Source organism: Mirounga leonina, unplaced genomic scaffold (genome assembly GCF_011800145.1).
Source record: "Mirounga leonina isolate KUSES-001 unplaced genomic scaffold, KU_Mleo_1.0 Mir_168, whole genome shotgun sequence".
In the NCBI taxonomy this organism is placed as follows: domain Eukaryota; kingdom Metazoa; phylum Chordata; class Mammalia; order Carnivora; family Phocidae; genus Mirounga; species Mirounga leonina.
The window spans coordinates 8992532-9010984 of NW_023270426.1; the positions used below are offsets into that span (position 1 = coordinate 8992532).

The following is an 18453-nucleotide window of genomic DNA, read 5'->3' on the forward strand; positions in this document are numbered from 1 at the left end:
AAATAAATAAATAAATAAATAAATAAATAAATAAATAAATAAATAAAATCTTAAAAAAAAAATAAAAAGGAAAGGGAGTGATCACTCCAGGAGAAGGGGACTGTGCTTGCTGTATCGTGGAATCTGGTGGCTACCCACGTGGATCAGAAAGGCCATGTGGCTGGGTGCAGCATGGCCAGAACAGTTAATCATCTGCTGGAATGGCAGAGGAGTATTTATCTTGTGAGCAGCTGAGCCCTGCTGGAAACATATTGTCTTGGGTTTGTCTCTCCTCATCTAAAGCAATTCATTACTCACCTACAAATGCTGTCACAGATCCCCGCAGCTATGATGATCGGCTTCCTGCACACTCCTGACATAAATAAAAAGGAAAAGTGTTTTCAGTACTACATCTTCAAGATTTAAAAGAGAGAGAGACACACAGACAGATAATGGAGTTGATTTTCTATTTTACAATGTAAGAAATGTCATGATTCGGTAGTTTTAAAGGAAGTTTCTTTAGCTTTAAACTGAAACCGAATAAGCTTATTACCACAGACTAATTTAGCATTTTTTGCTTTGTTCCTGTTTGAGAAATACCTCAAATGGTGTAGAGGTGAGAGATGTATTTACTCCCTTACAGACAGTCATAAATTGTTTCTCTCTTCCTCCCTCCCCCTCCCCTTCCTCAATATTGGATCAGTTTCATCAATAAATGAACATGCCGTAGCGTTTCCCATTTAGCACAATAAAACCCTCCTTTGACTCCATGCTTCCCTCCCGTGTTGCCCCTGTTACTGTCCTTTCTTGGTAGAATTCCTTGACAGAGGAGTCTCTGCTTTCCCACTTCTTACCTCCTCTCTACCCAGTGTTTGACTTTCCCAAGCTCACTGGGCGCAGTCTGACCATGCCCACTTCTTGGAACACTTTGCTGCCCGAGCGTGCGGTTTCGGCCCCTGCTCAGTGAGGGACTGCCTGCCTGCTTCTCTGCCCTGCCTCTCAGAGTTGGAGGTCTCAGCCCTTGTATCAGTGCCCTGTTGGAGTGAAACAGATCACCACACACTGAGCAACGTAAAATAAGATGACTGTATCCGCTCGGAGTTTCTATGGGTCAGGAGTCTGCGCACAGGTTTACTGGGTTCTCAGCTCAGGGTCTCACCATGCCGACATCCAGGTGTCGCCAAGGCTGTGGTCCCGTCTGGGGCTCAGGGTCCTCTTCCAAGCTCATTTTGGGGAGACTCCGTTTCTTGCTGTCATGGGACTGAGGTCCCTTTGGGCTTGCTGACTGTTGACCAGAGGTAGCTGGTTGCTACCTTGAGGCACCCCCAAGTCCGAGCCATGTGGCTGTAACATGGCAAAGCCAGCAGTCTGCTAGGACTGGGTCTCGTACAAGGTAATCTGATCAAGGGAGTGACTATCCCCCACCACGTTGACAGATGCAGTCTGAACCCAAGGGGGAACGGATTCTGTAGCACATGCACCCAGAGACAGGGGATCTTGGGAGCGGTCTTAGGATTCTGCCACGACAGCAATTTTTTTTCTGTCTGTGCTAGTGGAGAAACTCCCACTGTCATCTAGTTCCATGGCTCTAGATTCCAGTTAGGTTTCTGGTGCCCAGATCTACAGACCCCTATCCACTTGCCTACACTTTATCTCCATTTGAGTGCCTAGTGGGCCTCTGTGACTTAAAATCATCAAAACCGGGCACCTGGGTGGCTCAGATGGTTAAGCGTCTGCCTTCGGCTCAGATCATGGTCCCAGAGTCCTGGGATCGAGTCCCGCATCGGGCTCCCTGCTCGGCAGGGAGCCTGCTTCTCCCTCTGCCTCTCTCTCTCTCTCACTCTCATGAATAAATAAATAAAATCTAAAAAAATAAAATAAAATAAAATAAAATAAAATCATCAAAACCAAATAGTGGGGGGAAAAAATATAGTGGGTTCCTTTATGCCAGGATTATTTTTGGTTGGGTGTAATAGGAACTTGACTAAGTTTCTTAAACGAGTGACAGCAATTTTTTTTCTGTCTGTGCTAGTGGAGAAACTCCCACTGTCATCTAGTTCCATGGCTCTAGATTCCAGTTAGGTTTCTGATGCCCAGATCTACAGACCCCTATCCACTTGCCTACACTTTATCTCCATTTGAGTGCCTAGTGGGCCTCTGTGACTTAAAATCATCAAAACCGGGCGCCTGGGTGGCTCAGATGGTTAAGCGTCTGCCTTCGGCTCAGGTCATGGTCCCGGAGTCCTGGGATCGAGTCCCGCATCGGGCTCCCCGCTCTGCGGGAAGTCTGCTTCTCCCTCTGCCTCTCTCTCTCTCTCATTCTCATGAATAAATAAATAAAATCTAAAAATAAAAATAAAAATAAAAATAAAAAAATAAAATCATCAAAACCAAATAGTGGGGGGAAAAAAAAACAAATAGTGGGTTCCTTTATGCCAGGATTATCTTTGGTTGGATGTAATAGGAACTTGACTAGGTTTCTTAAACGAGTGAGAGATGATTCTCACACTGCAACAAAACTAAAAGCAGGCAGTCCAAGTTGATGTGGCAATTCCACAGTATCCATGTTCCAAGCTCCTTTTTGTCTTTCTGCTTTACCATCTTTACCTTTGCAGGTGCCTTGCTCCCTTCTGGTTACAATATAGCTGCTATCTCTCCAGTCCTTGCTTCTGCATTTCTGTCAGGAATAAGGGCCTTTTTCTTTTTTTCTTTTCTTTCTGTCTTTCCTTCTTTTCTCTTCTCTTCTCTTCTCTTTTCTTTTCTCTTCTCTTCTCTTCTCTTTTCTTTCACTTCCTTTTTCCTTCTTTTGTTTTTTTCTCTTTTCTTCCTTTTCCTTTCCTTTCTTTTCTTTTCCTTTCTTTTCTTTTTTCTTTTCTCTCTGAGGAAAACAGGAGCCTTACCCAGTAGACTTAAACTACATTTCATTAACACCTCTGTCACATGGCCATCCTAATTACAAGGGAACTTGAGAAATCAAGATTTTTTATGCATTTTATTGGCACTCTGAATGGCATTGGGTTTTTGGTTTTGGATTTTTGGGGGTTTTTTGCAAGAAGAAGGAAGGAGTGAGTATTGGGTAAGCAGCTAACAATATCACCTGTAAGCCCTACTTATGTGAGATTAGACTTTGCTGCAAGTAACTCTAGAGCCAAATTAATGGTGGCATTCACAGATATACATTTATCTATCTATCTATCTATCTATCTATCTATCTATCTATCTATCTATCTATCTATTTATTTATTTATAAAGAGAGCACGAGCAGGGGCAGGGGCTGAGGGAGAGGGAGAAGGAAACTCCCCACTGAGCAGAGAACCTGATGCCAGGCTCGATCCCAGGACCCTGGGATCATAACCTGAGCTGAAGGCAGACACTTAACCAACTGAGCCACTCAGGTGCCCCACAGATACACCTTTATTTTTCTCATGTAAATGTGTAGGACTGGTATGGCTGTTTCATGATCATCAGGGGCCCAGGCTCTTGTGGCTTTACCGTTCTCCAGGGGAGGCTTCTACCTCATGGTTGAAGGTGATGGTCACGTGTCTCTCTAGCCATTACGTGGCCAGGTCAGCCAGCAGGATGGAGGAAGGGAAAGAAGGAAATAGTCCTTCCCTGTAAGTACACTTCCTGAAAGGTGCACATACATGTCTGTTTACCTGCCTTCCACCAGAATTCAGTCATATGGCCACACACAGCTTCAAGGGAATTTGGGGTATGTGTTATTTATTCTGGGTGGTCATGTACTCAACCTGAAAATCCATTCTGTCCTGTAGAGGGGAGAGACCGTGGATTTGAGGAGATAAGTAGTGTTCCCTGCCACTTTCCCCGAACCTGGCTTTCTACCACCTTTGAGTAAACAGTAGGCAGGTCACTCAAATCTGGTTGCCAGTCAAAGCCACAAAGCTGAAGGGAGTTTCCTTCTCCCTCTCCCTCAGCCCCTGCCCACCTCCTTCAGCTAGGGACTTGGAGTGGTTCTGAACATCTCTTCTTTCTACATACCCCTGCAGCCTCTACTTGTCCCCGCTTCCACTGCCAGGACCATAGTCCAAATCACCCTGGTCTCTTGCCTGGATTTCTTCTGTAGAAGCTTCTGACCAGTCTCCCCACATTGACTCCCACCCTGTTATGGTGCATCTTGCTTATGGAATCTAGCATGACCTCTTTAAAGTAAATTTCTGTCAGGTCATTCCCTTGCTGAAGACATTCACTAAGCTTCCCATTTAAAATGAACACAATTTTCTGCGTAGCCTCCAAGGCCCTACAGTGTGCGAGGCTGCCGCCTCTCTGAACCCGTCTCCTCCTTGCTGTGTTTTGACCACCCATTGCTCTGTCTGCTGCAATGTTCCTTCACCAGCTCCTTACCTGGCTCCCTCCCTGCGTGATTCACATCCCACCCCACACAGGCCCCCAACTCCCATCCCTTTCTGTTACTATCTGCCCCCACCCTGTTTTATTACCTCGAATACTGTTTCTTGTCTTTGCCTGGTATGTAAGCCCCATGTGCCCCAGGAGTGTCTCTAGCACTGAATTAACATGTAGGAGAGGCTCAGTGTCTTCTGCTCCATGACCTTCTTCAGGGGCTCTTGCTTCCCCCTGGAACTTATCTTTTCTAATAGGCAAAAGATCATCTACTTGAACAAAACCTAAAATGTATTCATCTTCCCCATTCTGTCTACTGCATGGATCAGCCTTCTCCCAGAAACTCCCTGCTCCAAATCTGCTGTCCCTGGATTCCCTTCCTCACACTGATGGGGCAGAGCTGTGAGTCCTGATCCTCTTCTTTCTCTTCTTTGCTTTCAGCTGTTTTCTGGAGTTACATCCTCAACTTCCTTTGTGTAAAAGAAGCCATAGGAGGTAAACCTTTTGAGGTCTTGAATGTCAGAAAATGCTTTTGTTCTCCCACACATGATTGATGGTATGGCTGGTGATAGAAATCCATGCTCACGTTACATCTTTGCAGCATTAATGTCCTAACATCCACCGTTGCCTATGAAAAGTCAGCTGCACCTGCCGTTTCCCTTCCTGTGCTCGTCACCCAATGTTTTCCCTGGGTCTTCCCTCTGTCCTTGTTTTCCTGAGAGCTCACAGATAAATGTCAGTAGCTGTGGGGCTTTTAAAGTATATTATGCGGGTGCTTAGTGATTCTTAATCTGAAGATCTATATGAAGTCACATAATTCTTCTGTCATTTCTTTGAGAATTTCTTTTCTCCTTTATGGAATGCTTATTGAGTTTTTTCTTGGTGTTTGTCACTGGTACCTCTGCCTTGGGTATGCAAGCCTGGTCCCTCTGTAGGGTGTGTCAGCTGGAGGGCTTCGTCATAGGGAGTGAGAGGAGAGAGCCAGCTGTTAGACTGGGGACCCCACGACAGGATGAGTAGAATGGCAGATGCCGTCGTTCCAACCAGATGCCTCATTCATTTTCCTGAGGGACGCTGACCCTTTTTTATGGGGCAGGGGTGTGAGTGCAGCCAGGTTACTAGACCCCCCGCTTATGGGGGTAGGGGTAGAGTGTCCATTGGCATGAGCCCTGGCATTGTCTCATCCCTCTTCTTGGTTCCCCACCCCCCCGCCCTTACACCAGTCCTGAGCACAAAGCTCTCAAGTCTGTTGAGAAGACGGGGGTACCCGCTCTTTGCTATCCCTTGAGGTGGCCTGGCGGGGGCCTCCCTCCGGTCTGTTTTCTTCATTGACATACTCCTGCTTTCTGCCTTGTAGAAAGTTCTTGATCTCTCAGTACTTCTCTGCCCCTTTGTTTTCATTCTTCTGTGTCCCATTACCTTTGGCTTTTTGCCTTTTCTTTTCTTTTTGGATGTCTATCAGGATTAAATTCAGGTACATAAAACAGAAAGTCCCAATACCAGTAACCTTTAAGAAAAAACAAAGGGGGGGATGATTTTTTTTTTTTCCCTCTCAAAACACAAGTCTGGGGGTGAGCAGTCCAGGGCTGTTGAGGCAGCTCCTGAAGGCTCTCAGGCACACAGCTGCTTTCTGCTCAGTCATCTGAAACACCTGGCTTCCATCCTCAGAGTCGCCCCATGGTGGCAGATGGGCACTTTCTCCTTTCTGCTCAGTCATCTGAAACACCTGGCTTCCATCCTCAGAGTCGCCCCATGGTGGCAGATGGGCACTGCAGCTCCAGCCATCACGGTCACATTCTAGGCAGGAAGAAGGTGGTGGGGGACGGACCTGGGTGGGGTGTGAGATACGGTAGAACAGAAGGTGCAAGCCAGCTGAGTCTGTTCTTTTTCTTTTTAATTGTCTTTATTTATTTATTTATTTTTAGTAATCTCTATAGCCAAATGGGGCTTGAACTCACAACCCCACGATCCAGAGTTGCATGCTCTACCGACTGAACCAGCCAGGTGCCCCGAGTCTGTTCCATTTTAAAAGAGTTTTTATGAAAAGTCCTCAGTGTCTTCGGATTACTACTGTCTTCCACTCTCTGCAGGGGGTTGGGAAATTGAGCATTTTGGCTGAATTTAGCTGAATACATGATTATTGCTAATAATACAGGAGCTCTATTGGTGAGGAAAGCGAGGAGAGTGGATTTTTGGTTTGCAGCTAGGACTTTCACATTAGTATTTTAATGGCACTTAAGGTGTGGAGGGACGCGGCAAATCCAGGCTCAGCCTGGTGGCTTGAACTGGAAGTGCTGATCTGGGAAATGTACAAAGACCTCTTCTTTTTCGGTTAATGATAAATATATTCTTCTGTACAGGAAGACGTTTTTATTTCAGGTTTAGCTGCTAGGCTTTAACTGTGTGCATTTTCTTAGTGATTGTTCTCCTTATGTGCGTGTGTAGTAAAGGGACAGTCTGTGATGAGAAAAACTTTTGTTTGTCTGAGTTTTTGAAACTTTGAAAAACAATTTTGATTTTCTGAGCTGCTGTCTAGGCATTTTACAGTATGATAACCCTGCTCGCACCCAGAGTCAGAACATTTAGGTGAGGACTCGAATTCAGGATTTCTGCCGTAATTCTCACTTGACTTTCCCTGGTACCTTTTAAAATAACCTTTTGGAGGGCGCCTGGGTGGCTCAGTTGGTTAAGCGACTGCCTTCGGCTCAGGTCATGATCCTGGAGTCCCGGGATCGAGTCCCGCATCAGGCTCCCTGCTCAGCAGGGGGTCTGCTTCTCCCTCTGCCCTCTTCCCTCTCGTGCTCTCTGTCTCTCATTCTCTCTCTCTCAAATAAATAAATAAAATCTTTAAAAAAATAAATAAATAAAATAAAATAACCTTTTGGAGTTAAGCCCTTGACAAGTTAGTGACCTCCGTCCTGACCACCTGTAACTGATAGGTGCTTGCTACCCTGCTCTCTTACCGCCTCTTGCTCATAACCTGCTACCCCTCCCTTCTTTTGGGATCTGTAATATATCTTCTGACTCTACGTCCTTTCCGTGGGGTATAATGAAACTGTGCCTTCATTCAAAACAAGCCCATGGCGTTCACTTCCCCAACGTGGGAGCTCAGATGCTCAGGGCTTGAGCTCCTTACTCAGCAGGTCATAATCTGTATATTCTTAACCAGCTCTGACTTTCCCACTACACAGTCTCAGTAGGTTTTCCAAGTTTTTAATTAGAATACTAACCTTCATTCTGCTTTAGTCAGTGTATCAGTTTCAAATTACTGCTGTAACATATTAGGACAAACTTAATGGCTTAAAACCAGACAAATTTATTTTTTTAATCCTTCTTGAGGTCAAAAGTCCGAAACGAGTTTCACTGGCCTAAAATCAAGGCATCACGAGGCTGGAGGGGAGCATCCATTCCCTTTCCTTTCCAGCTTCTAGAGATCACCTGGGCTCTTGACCCTTCCTCTGGGGTGGAAGCCAGTCATGTAGCATCTTCCAGACTCTCTCTGACTGTGACCCTCCTGCTTTCCTCTTATAAGGAATCTTATTATTACACTGAGCCCACCTGGATAATCTAAGAGAATCACTCCATTTTTAAGACCCTTAATTTAATCACCTCTGCAAAGTGGCTGGCCATGTAAAATAAAGTAACATTCACAGGTTAGGATGTCAGTGTTGTAGACAGGATGTACCTACCACAGGCAGCTCTAACTCAAGTTCCAGTAGAATTTTTCTTTTATATGTGGTTCCTTCAGACTGCTGCCCAGAAAGGCTTAGCTGAGAACCATGATTTTTCTTGAACAGAATTTGGACCTAATTCTTAGGAGCATTGGAAGCATCAGTCTTTCTCTTTTAAAAAGCTAAAGTTCATTCTGTTAACAGACCTTTTGAGAAACTTTCCAAATGGTGTGGTCTAGTTCATATGGCATTTCCAGTGAGATGGTTATAAACATTGCATTTTGTTTTGACTTTTTATGTGACATAATATGTAGAAAGTCTTTTTCACCAGAAAAATACTTCTTCTGAGCAAAATTTCTTTCTATTAATGGATTTTGGAAATTATAAACTACTTTACCTCCATTATGATGCATTTACTGAACTTTTTTTTTGCATTTACTGAACTTACAGTTTTTCAGAAAAAAATAATTCTGGTCTGAAATACTAGATGATATACAACCATAACAACTACCCAAAACACAAAACTCTTATCCTGAAACCTGAACATTTAGGACAGCCAAGTAAAGAATTTTTTTTAAAGATTTTATTTATTTATTTGAGAGAGAGAAAAAGAGCAAGCAGGGGGAGGGGCAGAGGGAAAGAGAGAGTGAGAATCTCCAGCAGACTCTGCTCTGAGCAGGGAGCATGACAGGAGGCTTGATCCCAGGATGCTGAGATCATGACCTGCGCTGAAACCAAGAGTCAGACGCTCAACCGACTGAGCCACCCAGGCACCTCTAAGTAAAGAATTTTTTTAACAAAATTTCAATATAATTATATTTCCCTCTGCCTTTTTAGTGGAGATAGTAGTGGTTCATTTTCTTTTATTGGCTTTTCCCCTCAAAGAATGTCTATAACTGAGACATTTTCTGTTTTTTTTTTTTTCTGTTTCTGTCTTTATAGCTGAAGAAATGTATAAAAACTCCAGAAATCCCTTCTAAACATGTTAGGAACTGGGTCCCAAAAGTCTTGGAACAACGACGACAAGGTTTGGAAACATATTTACAGGTAAGATGTGTTTAGATCCTCAGTTAATATAATGTAGCTTACATAAACTTGTATCTCAATATTTTATTCTCACAACTTATGGGTGAGATGCAAAATACTTCAAGCATTCAAACATTCTAGATTAAAATAAAGAAAGTTTAAAATGATAGATACGTTGTTAGTTGGTTCTTTTAGCTTTAATTAGCGTCTGTTTGTCATTATGTGGATCGAGGAAGTGAAGATTTTGTGGAAAAGTAAAAACCGATGGAAAGCGGGTCTGTCCATTTTTTAATTCAGCTCTACAGATGGCTTTGTTTTTGTTTTTTGTTTTCTCTCCAAGATTTGTTGCTTTCTCCTAGCATTTGCCCAGCCATTAGGTTTTGGTTGTTGGGGACATAGAGAAAACTGAATTTTCGTTGGGCCTGGCTAGTCCATCTGTGGAATCACCTTGAGAACGAGTGTCTAAAAATTGCCTCAGATGAAGTGCCTTCTTTGAAAATTGGGATGCGTGCGTTCGAAGGAATTTGTTTGGATCTTCTTTTCTGCCATTGAGAGGAGCCGGCAGAACTGCAGAAGCAGCATAGGATGACTCTTGTCCGAAGTAAAAAGGAAAAGCAAAGGAAAGGATGGAACAGTGTCAGCTCTTCTCAGTTTTAAAACACAAAGAGCTAGAGGCCTTTGTATGAATATTCCATGTAGTTGTGGATCCACAGAGCACCACAGAGGGCAGGCGCTGGGATGGCTCAGGCTGGGTGCTCAGCCAGGACACAGCACTGGAGAGGCAGATGCGTGAGAATGATCTAGTGAGTGTGGCTGAGAGGACGAGGAAGAGAAGAGCTGGACCTCACCCGAGGGTCCATGATCATCTCTCCTCTAAGACATGTGACATTGCAGAAACAACAGCTCGTACTGTGCTTTCCATTAATAATACCTCTGACCCCTTTACGCTTTCACGCTAGGATAGGTTTTGTGTAGGCAGGTGGCTGGAGGCTCTGGGAAGCTCACATACGGCGTGTGTGACAGACTTTTTCTGGCTGGTTGTGCCTGATTCACTGTTGGTTAGAAGTCGCAGAGAAGCTGTCCCCACAGGCTTGTACTTGGTGATAAATTCAGATGACTCTGTCCCGATGAAGCCCAGAGTCTCTTGGTGGCCTTGTCTAGTTTTCCTGTCTTGACAGTGTTCAACAAGGAAAGCTGACGTGCTGAAGGCCTTGCAAGCATCTGAGGAGGGCTCTCTGTACTGTTTTTGTTCTTCTGCTTTGGGGCATTGTGGACAGACCCTTCCCTGCCTCCCTCTGGAAGTGGGAGATGAAAGGAGACGGGGACCACAGATGACAGGAACGTGTGTGGCTGTGTTCCTTGAGGCTGTGTATCTGGGGCTGCGAGACTTCCAGAGCTCCTGGCAACACCGGCGGGCAAAACCAAACCAAAAACCAAGACTTTAGACATTGTATGCGAAGGGTAAGAATTCATGTTCTCTGTAATTAAATGGATTAGGTAAACAATGCATTCTTATAGGCCACATTTTCCACAGATATTGTATATCTTCAGGCTTTCTTTGTGAAGAATGCTCTCCTCTTTTTCCTCCCGTTGTATTTGACACATGACTTCCATTACTCCTTAGTGTAAACAGTTTAAGTTGTTTGTACTTTGGATATAAATACGCAGATAAAATCATCTGGCACAGAGAGGAGTTTACAGTGACTCTCAAATTGAGCTTAGAATTTTCTATTCTCAGAAATAGGACTTGAAAGATGTGGTTAGGGACTGAGAGGGCTTGCTTCCTGTCATGCATTTAATGTTCATTTTCTTGTCGCTTAGGTCACCAAGGAGGTCCAGGGAGCTCTCTCTTCTCCCTTCTCTACCTGATTCCGTTTGCAGGCAGTGGGAGCTAGATGGAATTTGCAAAGATGAGTGGGAATGCTTTATCAGTCCCAAGTGAAATGAAAACCCTGGTTTGCATGTCAGTTTTGGATAACTTTTGGTGTTCGAGTCTCTGTAGGAGTAAGTCTCAGCATGCGCTGGATGGGGTTGCCCTGTTCTGGCCCATAAACCTGAGAAGGTATTCACACCCCACAGCCATAGCATCTAAAGCTCACGGTGACATTAGAACGTTTTCCAGTCCAGCCCGCCTCCTGCCCTTCAGTTATGCTCAGGATTATCCTTTTGGCCTCAGTTTCCCACCCATAGAACAGGCAGATTAGCACTTGAGAGGGCCACAGAAAACAACTCTTCCCCTTGTCCAAAGATCAACTAGTACCTTCGGGACCATGGGTGAGTGTGACAACATTCCCTAAGGTCGCCCACACTGCTCTTTTATTTTAGTAGTGGAGAAACTGAGGTCTGGTGTGGTTACGAAGCCTGCCTCACTCCCTAGAGTTTATTAGTTAAAGACATGGACTGAAATTTTAGTTTCTTAACTCCCCAGAGGCTCTTTTCATTCTGCATTGTAGATTTTCTAATTTCTCAGCCTTGATGTAGTTTTACTTCAGGATATATTAATAATCATAAAAGAAAAGGCCTTATAATCAAACTGTTTATGATTGATAAACAATTTAATTAACTATCTACCTACCCCCAACTCCCTTGATAGATTGATAGATTAGTGATTTTTTATTTTTGTTTTCTTTTATTTTGTTTTTATTTTGATTGGTTATTTTTCAAATCTGTAACTTGAATGTGTAGAATCCTATGAAAACTGTCAGCATGCATCTGTTTTTCATGTTAAGTCATCTGGAGAGAAACCCAAATCTTAAGAATATATTACCTGGGGTGTGCCAAACTGATTTGACCCTCAGACATGGTTTATAGAATACATCCTGCTTTTTTTTTAGAGAGAGAGATTTTATTTATTTATTTGACAGAGAGAGAGAGCACAAGCAGGGGGAGAGAGAGAGAAACAGGCTCCCTCCTGAGCAAGGAGCCCGATGTGGGGCTCGATCCTGGGACCCCTGGGATCATGACTGAGCCTAAGGCAGACGCTTAACTGGCTGAGCCACCCAGGGGCCCCAGAATACATCCTGCTTTGAGATGACTTCCCGTTTTTCTAGAGACCCCTCTTAAATAAAAGTACAAAAACTTCACAAGGAATGAACCTCCACAGTTAAGTATTAGATAGGCAGGGGGAAAGGGGATCATCAGAGGAAGAAACATTTTTAACAACTTTCGACAAGATGGAATGTTCTGGAAGTGCATGAATGGATACAGCAGAGAGCAGAAGGCAATAGCCCCGAGAGCCTGCGGTAGAGGCAGGAAGCTACCTGCCCGAGGCTTTGCTGGAGAATTTCTGGACTCAGAGTCGGCAGATGAAACTGAAAACCAGTGGGCCCATTCAGAGTGCACACATGGGACCAATGTCTCGGCCACTTGTTCTCTACAGAATATAGGCAGCCTGATGTTTATGACTGGGCCAAAAATATTTTTAAAGACTTTTCTCATCAAAACAGAACAATACACCAAGATATTAAATAGAATGACCATGGAGAGCTAAGGCTTCTCATGTAGATATTAGGGCCCTGAGTTCACAACCCCCTCCCCACCAACTGAGCCCAGAGGAGAGCTGACCACACTTTCTTTCCATGTGGAGGGAGGTCTAACAGAGCCGCAGAGGAAACCCACCCAAGCCCCCCACACTGCTTGCTTCAGTGAGATCTGATAACCAAGGATCTCCTTTGAAGAACAAAAAGACAAAGATGAACTGAAACACTGACTTGTCAGGATAGAGATAATTCACAACACAAAATATGTCCTAAAGATTGGTTTAATAAATCTAGAGAGCTGCCCAAAAACATTACATCCAAAAGATGACACTAGGAAACTGTAAGATGAACAGTGGGGACACACAAGAGTTCTTAGGATTTGTTGTGTCCTCCAACTGGAAATATTCAGTAGCTGCCCTCCAACTGGGAAACTGTTCCATAAAGTACAGATACAAAAACTCTCCAACAAAAGACAAGACACACTGAGGATCTATCCAGGCCTAACATCCTGGAGTCCTAGAAAGAAAGAAGAGGGGAAAATACAAAAGTAGGGGAGGGAATAATCAAAGGAAAAGTAGTTGACTGTTTCCCAAGCTGGAGGCTCTGAGCCTTTACAAAGACAAGGTGCTCCTAGGCAGAGCACCAAGAATGATAGAAACCCGCCAAGGCTGAGACACAGCGGCAAAATTTCAGTGTGTCAGAGATGAAGATCCATCCGTACTCTTCCAGAAAAGAAAAACAAATGGTGGGCAAGGTTGAGGTTCACTAGTGTCTCCATTTCCTTATCTGAGGCTGGCTTAAAGGGCAGGTACCTCTCTGTTCTTCAGTAGCAACATGAAATTGCCAGCTGGCTTGGTTTTTAGACAGCCATTTTCCATGGGAAGTTTGCATTCAGCCCTCCTTGATCTGTTGCAATACTGTGAGATTTATGTTTCTGAGAAAGGGACCCACGTCGTATGTCACTTACTTGAGAACAGCAGAGGTTTATGTTTTCATCTCATTTATAAGGAGGGAACAACAGTTAAATATACAGGGAGGGGCAGCTGGGTGGTTCAGCTGGTTAAGCATCTGCTTTCCGCTCAGGTCATGATCCCGAGGTCTTGGGATTGAGCTCCATGTTGGGGCTCCCTGCTCAGTGGGGAGTCTGCTTCTCCTTCACCCTCTCCCCCTCCCCCGCTCATGCTTGCTCTCTCAAATAAATAAAATCTTTAAAAATATGTATACAGGAAGCGTTGGGAGCTAGAGTGAAGTGGCTTGTAGAAATCGTGATTAAGGATAATCAAAGCTAAAAGAAAATGCCTTAAAATTCATTGGTAGAGGACATTTGCACAGCTGGTGTGGGGTTTGTTACCCAGTGCATGCAGGATGCTGTTTTCAGAAGACCCGATTACCTGACTAGCCTGCCCCTCAGTTTTTAAAATTATGCAAGGCAGTGTAATGTTCCATTGAGCCAGGAGTCTGCAGTGGACCAGAGTATTATATTTTTAACTCTGCCAGTAGTACATGAAGCATTTATTAAAATTGACGCTGTGTGCTTGAAAATGTGTACTCGCTAATTCTTGAGTGCAGTGAGCTATATATAACGGGATGAAGTTTGTTAAGCATGCTAGTCGATCAGACTTGGCTTTTTGATCTCTAAGCAGAAAGGTGTGTTAAAATGTTCCACTTATATTTCTGTGATTACTCCTATGATAGAGCTTAGGTCGACCATCCCTGCTTTCTCTTGATCCCTCTCTTTCTGAGTTTTTGCTTTTCTTACTTGCTTTTGGATTGGTGGCAGATTTTTTTCCCCTTTTTTCTCTTTCCATTTTCTCTCCTCTGTTAGTTTATATCTGTTCTTGTCGTAGTTACCTGTTTTCTTTAGTCTCCTCCTGAACATGACAAGGACCTTAGGATGTTTCAAGTCTGATCACTCTAGATATAGGATTCTAGGTTGACAGTCTTTTTTCAGCACTTGGAAAATATTGTGCTGCTCCCTTCTGGCTTCTATGCCTTCTAATAAAAAAAATCCACTGTTATATTATTGTTTTCCCTCTCCATGTAAGATGCTGTTTTAAGATGTCTGTTTTCAAGATTTTGTCTTTGCCATTAGAAGCTTAATTGTGATGTGTCACGGTGTGCATTGCCTTGGGTTTTTCTTGTTTGGAGTTCTCTTCTTCTCCTTCCCAATTTCTCCTGTCCTTCCAGGACTGTTGATAATAGGAATATATGGTTTGTTTTTTGTTTTGGGGGGTTTTTTTTTAGAGATTTTATTTATTTGACAGAGAGAGACACAGCAAGAGAGGGAACACAAGCAGGGGGAGTGGGAGAGGGAGAAGCAGGCTTCCCATGGAGCAGGGAGCCAGATATGGGACTCGATTCTAGGACCCTGGGATCATGACCTGAGCCACAGGCAGACGCGCAACAACTGAGCCATCCAGGCGCCCCTCAGGAATATATGGTTTTTTTGATACTCATTGAAAATGTGTATCTCATAGCCTTCTCTAAAATTCTGAGTGAAGGGACGCCTGGGTGGCTCAGTCGGTTAAGCTTCTGCCTTCGGCTCAGGTCATGATCCCAGGGTTCTGGGATCAAGTCCTGCATCGGGCTCCTTGCTCAGTGGGGAAGTCTCCTTCTCCCTCTCCCTCTCTCTGCCACTGTTCCTGTTTGTGCTCTCTCTCTCGCTCTCTCTGACAAGTAAATAAATAAAATCTTAAAAATATATGTAAACCTCCTGTCTTAGCTGGCCTTCTCTGACACTGCTTAGTCCAGGGAAGGTTGGGTTTGGGGGACTCTACCTCCTTTCTGCCTGGTGAAGGTGGAACACCAGATTCCCCACTTGGCCTTCGTTGACCTCTGGGCTGGCAGGGGTGTTCTTCATGACTGCTCAGAGGATGGGAGCTCCAGCTCCCCACGTGGTCTCCACTGACCTTGGATAGGGCACATTACTGGCTTGGGGTTGGGGGGAGACGAGAGTCTTGGCTCCCTACTCGGCATCTCTGATACCACCCAGCATTGAGTGACTCATTGCAGCCTCATGAGGGTGGAAATCTAGGCTTCCCAGTGGGCTTTCGCTGCCTTGAGTGGAAGTGTTTACCCGACTGAGCCACCCCAGTACCCCCTGGCTTCAGTGGAAGTGGACCAACAGTCTCTTCTGTGGTGTTTGGGTTGAGTAGAGTGGTCAGTGTCTAAAAGTTTTCAGTCTTGGTAGGCTGTCTCTTTTCCGGTCTTTTTGCTAGAGGAAACAGGCTTTTATTGGGGCTTGATTTGTCTGCCTCTCTTGGTATTTCCTGGCTTCTGGCTTTTCCTGCTCCAAGTCAAGATACATGAGGCAAAAGGAAAACCCAGGAAAGAGAAAAACTCACCACTGTGTCATTACTTAGGTGCTGGCAGGTTTCATTTCTTCCCTCAACCTTAGATACAATGTCCAGTATAGTGTGTGAGTTGTATTTGGCAGGAGGAAGAGGGAAAAGTGTATCTCTTCCATCTTAATAGAACTGGAAGTCTATCCTTTGACTTTTAAGTTTTAATATCACACTTCTTTTGTTTGAGAAATTCTGTTTGCTTTTTTTGGAATTTTGTTTTGTTTTGTTTTATAATGATTATTATTTATTTCATTATCTTGGTGCACACACATCATAAAAAGTGAAAAAATAGTGTTCCACATTCTTTTAGCAAAATGAAATGGTCCAAGTTCTTGATGCAAAATAATGTGGGTAAAGTTCTTCCTATTGAATGAACAGATCCAAAAGAATACTGCATTTCCTTTTTCATCATTTTTCATCATTGATCCCTAAGTGTGAGAAAATTCATCTATGATGGCATCTGAAGTCTCATGATCTGTGATTTTACCTTTGCAACCAATTTTGCTATATATTATGGAAGCCACTAGTCACATGTGGTTAATGAACATTTGAACATTTGACATGGAGCTAGTCTGAATGAAGATGTTCTACATAATATACACAGATTTCAAAAACTTAGTACAAAAAAGAATGTAAAATATCTCAATAGTTTTTAGTTTTGAAGTAATATTTTGAAGTAATATTTTGTATTTATTGGGTTAAACAAAATATATTTACTTGTTTCTTTTTACTTTTTTCATGTGGCTACCAGAGAATTTAAATGTTAAATATACATTTAAAATTATTATAAAGTGTATATGTGGCTTACATTGTACTTCTTATGGAGTGTGGTGGTGTAGGGTATTCCTATCTGTCTCTGTTGTCATTGTCTGAGTCTTCTAATAATCGGAAAACACTTGCTTCTGTCGATCTTTTTTCTTTACTATTTTGAGTAGAAATTAAAATTTCTGAACATTTAACTGTGTTCATTGAAAACTTTACAAGTAACTTCAAAGATGATGTCTTCAGGACACCTGGGTGGCTCAGTCAGTTAGGCGTCTGCCTTCAGCTCAGGTCATGATCCCATGGTCCTGAGATCGAGTCGTGTGTTGGGCTCCCTGCTCAGCGGGAGCCTCTCCCCTTGTCCTCCCCCCTGCTCATGCTCGCTCTCTCTCTCTCTGTCAAATAAATAAATAAAATCTTTAAAAAAAAAGTGTCTCTAGACATTGAAAGATGATGAGTACTTTGGGCAACACAGTAAGAAAGCTAAAGTGTTTTATAATAGTTATTATTTATTTCATTATCCTTCCAGTCGATCCCATCATTCTTCAATTTTCTTATTGTTTTTGTATTATTTTTGTATTTTCTTAGCATAGTTAGGAATAATTGATGAGTAATGATGAAATGATACTTAGGATCATGAAGTAGCAAAGTGTTGCAAAGTATGGAAAAAATAAGATCACTAAGATTCCGTAATATATTTTAGAAAAGAATTCAGTAGATGCACATGGTAATCCTAAAATGAAGGAATTTGATTGTCTTCTTTAAAGATACACGAATCTTCTCTGTGTTTTTGGAAGACATGTAAGAAATAATAAAAGTCATAAAATACAAATTCTTACAAATAGAAATGCTTAGGGGCACCTGGGTGGCTCAGTCAGTTAAGTGTCTGACTCTTGATCTCAGCTCAGATCTTGATCTCAGGGTCGTGGGTTCAGGCCCGGGGTTGGGCTCTATGCTGGGCATGGAGCCTGCTTAAAACAAACGTACAAAGAAAACACAAATAGAAGTGCTTGATTTTCTGCCTTTTAAATGTGATCTGTCATTTTTCTCTTATTCTCTTAGGGTCTTCTTTTCATCTTTGATATTCTTGTTTTTCATCTTTGGTGTTCTTCTGTTTTGCTATAGAACTTAATTACTATAGTTACTATAGTTATTCTGTATCTAGGTGTAGATTTTTAAATATATATATTTTTGAGGATTTTGTGTGTGTGTGTATGTGTGTGCACGTGCACGCTCTCTTAATCTGCATGTAGGCACATTTCAACATTTCTGGAAAATGCTCAGATATCATATCTTTGAATGTTGCCTCTTCCCCTTTTATATTCTATTTTTTAAATTCTCAGTTTCATAATTATAATAACTGATGTCTTCATGGGTCTTAGTTGTTTCTGCTGGTTCTTGGTGCTTTGTTTCCTCTTAGGTGTGTATGTATGTGTTTTTGTTTGTTTTTATTTTTAGCTGAGTAATCCATTTCCTTGTACCTTTATCCTTGGGGATTTTTTTTTTAAGTCCAGGATTGAATTAAATTTGTACCAGAGAGAATTTTTGCTTGATTTTGCTAATCACCTAGGAACACTATCAACTAGGACTTCTTAGCTTAAGTTTTTTGGACTGCACACAAGGTATTAGTTTAAGTTACAAACCTGTGAAGGGGATTATTTTTTTCCCTTCCTCTGACTACGTTTCCTTCAGCAGCTTTATTTGGACCTCTTTTACATCCCCCATGCCCACCTACCTTAGGCAGACCTTAGGCTTTATCTTCATTTCTTTTTTTTTTTTTTTTAAGATTTTATTTATTTACTTATATGACAGAGAGAGACACAGCAAGAGAGG

The 18453-nt window shown here is 42.8% G+C and overlaps 1 protein-coding gene across 5 annotated transcripts in view; it reads left to right on the top strand.

Annotated features, from left to right (window-relative positions):
* The window catches only part of SNX24 (sorting nexin 24), a 157616-nt gene that overhangs the window by 90202 nt on the left and 48961 nt on the right, over nt 1-18453 (top strand). For 3 of the 5 annotated variants that reach the window (XM_035013993.1, XM_035013992.1, XM_035013995.1), the window contains exon 3: nt 8952-9056. In XM_035013993.1, coding sequence (XP_034869884.1) covers nt 8952-9056 — 105 coding nt within the window. Of the gene's footprint in view, nt 1-8951; nt 9057-10312; nt 10497-10856; nt 11040-18453 lie in introns of all 5 variants that reach the window. The other 2 variants (XR_004680863.1, XM_035013996.1) reach the window with 2 other exon arrangements.